The sequence below is a fragment of the Phanerochaete carnosa genome (genome assembly GCF_000300595.1).
Source record: "Phanerochaete carnosa HHB-10118-sp unplaced genomic scaffold PHACAscaffold_759, whole genome shotgun sequence".
NCBI classification, from domain to species: Eukaryota; Fungi; Basidiomycota; class Agaricomycetes; order Polyporales; family Phanerochaetaceae; genus Phanerochaete; species Phanerochaete carnosa.
Genome location: NW_006768386.1, coordinates 1 through 2,552, shown reverse-complemented (window position 1 = coordinate 2,552; position 2,552 = coordinate 1). Strand labels below are relative to the sequence as shown.

Below are 2,552 nucleotides of genomic sequence, written 5' to 3'. Positions count from 1 at the left end.
TCATACGATTAGCTTAGTGTGCATATATATGCGACCAATCGCAGATGTAGAGGTGGTTAAGGTTGAGCTGAGGCCTCGAGGAGTTGGCTGGAAAGGGCGGCGTGTGGTACGGTGTGCGACATGTAGACGTGTGTGTTCGAGCTGGAGAGTCGATTCGCAAGGACATGGGCGTGGGAGATACTGGTACAATGCGGGATATATGCTCTCGTTTCTTTGCTGGGCCCGAGCGCTGATACAGACGCGCAAACTATCGCGACGTTCTGGAAGAACTGAGGCTCCAGATGATGGCTGTGACTGCACGGAAGGCGGAGCGGTGCAGGACCTGTTGGCACGCCACATTCGGTCCGTGACACCTGCCATTGAAGAACCCATTGATGTCGCAGGAGCAGACTTCTGCGCACGTTTCCTGTCAAAAGCGCAAAACATCTGCTTGCAGTGGAGGGCATTGCACTTGCATACAAGATGTCAGGAGATGATGCGTGTTGACAGCCGCTGACGCCTGCTGCTCCCTCGCAGACGACTTGATCAGAGGCTTCGATGCGTGGAAGCGTCGCGCCGCAAGGGCGTGTCCTTGTAAACCTTGTATCCACGAGGCAAGTGGCGGTGCGCTGCCGTTATATAGCCCCGCAGGTGCGTCGTCCGCCGTCCAGCCTTGTACATCTCATTCGCCCTCACATCCTCACATCCTCCAGACTTGTATACGTCTGCCTCGCGTCTTGGAAGATGTCGCGCGCCACTGGAGCTGATCTACCACCTGAAGTACTATCATACATTCTCCAGTGTGTCCCGCCACGTTATCTCGGGCTTGACTTAGACGAACGTCGCAAGTTGAAGCGCGGGCTCGCTGGGCCTGCCCTCGTATGCAAGTGCTGGTCCGAAGTCATCAGACCTTGGCTCTTCCGAGAATTCGAGTTGCGCAGCGCCGAAGACGTACGGTTCCTCAAGAATATCGTCAGCAGTCCCGGATTCGCAGCTTCATGTCTGTCCGAGTCCATCAAGTGGATATATATCCGCCAAGAAGCTACGGGAGCTAAGCCCTGGCTTCACCATGTTCATGGACTTTCAACCCGACTCCAAGGGACGAAATTCCGCTGTGTCGCCAAGAACCGCGCGGGCGATGCTGCATCAGCAGCCGGCCGCTGGGCCCCATTCGAGTCGATACCCACCGTCACTCCATCCTATGTCCGACTTTCCGATCTCACTCTTCACGATGTTGTATTCACGAGCAAGACCGAGCTCGTACGGCTCGTCGACAATTTCCCCACGCTCGAAAACTGCTATTGCGAGCGACTGACCTTCCTTGACCCGTTGCCGCCCGCCCGCCCACGCAGACTCCGCCGACGTTCTCCACCGACTCGCCACAACTTCCGATGTACGATACGTTATTGTAAAGATATGGTGGCTCCCATTCAAGCGGCACTTGCTGCAGACATCGTGGACCCTGCTCGCCGCATGGGCCTTGACGACCGCACATGGGACACAGCCCTCCAGGGACTACTTGCGTTGGCGCCAAACAGACCAGGGCTGACGGTTGTGGGCGGCGATGTGACTGGTAGATATTCTAATTTATGCAAATAGCACAAAGCTCACTGGCGGACCCTCACCAGACGCGGTGCGGATCCATTGCTATTCACTCAGTCCAGGTCAGCCTGCGCGCCGCGGCATCATCGCTGAAGTTAGGTTTTGCCGATCAAGTGCGGGCCAGGATGCGGGGCCTACACTCGCGCATATCGAGAGCATCGATCTCGAACTCCGACTTGGCGATGTCGGAGTTGCGGACACCCTTCCTTGGGACGGCTTGCGAGCCGTCGTTGATTCCCCGCACATGCGCCGCCTTTGTATCAAGTATAATGGGCCGGGGAATGAATGCTTCGAGGGCGCGAAGAAGGTCTTGTGCTCTGTGCTGCGCCGCTCGCAGCTGACCTGGGCTCTCGAATCAGGCAAACTGCAATTCGAGAGAAATTACCGTCCTGAGAATTCTGTTACGAGAGAAGACATCTTGTCAGTACCGACGAAGCACACCATCGACGGCACCACGATCACTCTCGACATCGCCGAACAAGCCGAGTGGTTGCTGCGCCCGGTCCACGCTCGCTCTGGATACGAAGCAAATGGAAGCAGGGAGCATTACTTACGAGAGCTCGTAACGAACCGTCCGAGCGGACCATCCACGGACGCAGCCTCAGGGACCGCGCCGCCCACTGCAGATGGCGCTCAAGACACGGCAGTCGAGCAGACGTGGGAAGCGGCGGAGGGAGATGGGCCGGTAGGCGAACAGGGCGAGGAAACGGGCGACGTCGGCGACGAAGAGAGCATATAGGGGAGAGGGCATAAGACCGGCATGGGCGTCGAATGCGGGTAGAACGCGTCGTCGACGGGCTGTTGCGACTGCGCAGACATTTTAGTTTTGTTTGTTTCATGAATTTTGTCTCTCCTCTGGTTGCATTCATTTGGACGTTGCTTATGATTCCTGAGCTCGATTGTCGCTTACTATCTTCCAGTTTCGGCCACGGTGTGCGCCATTTGTATTTGTCCATATTATTTATGCAACG

At 56.6% G+C, this 2,552-nt stretch overlaps 1 protein-coding gene across 1 annotated transcript; it reads left to right on the top strand.

The window, feature by feature from the left end:
* Nucleotides 1–723: 723 nt before the first annotated feature.
* On the top strand, nucleotides 724–2,320 carry PHACADRAFT_203013 (uncharacterized protein; the record flags this gene model as incomplete). The annotated part of the gene is made up of 3 exons (XM_007403107.1): nucleotides 724–1,372; nucleotides 1,430–1,552; nucleotides 1,608–2,320. 3 exons carry the CDS (start codon nucleotides 724–726, stop codon nucleotides 2,318–2,320), a joined length of 1,485 nt encoding a protein of 494 aa, XP_007403169.1.
* Between the last annotated feature and the right edge of the window lie 232 nt (nucleotides 2,321–2,552).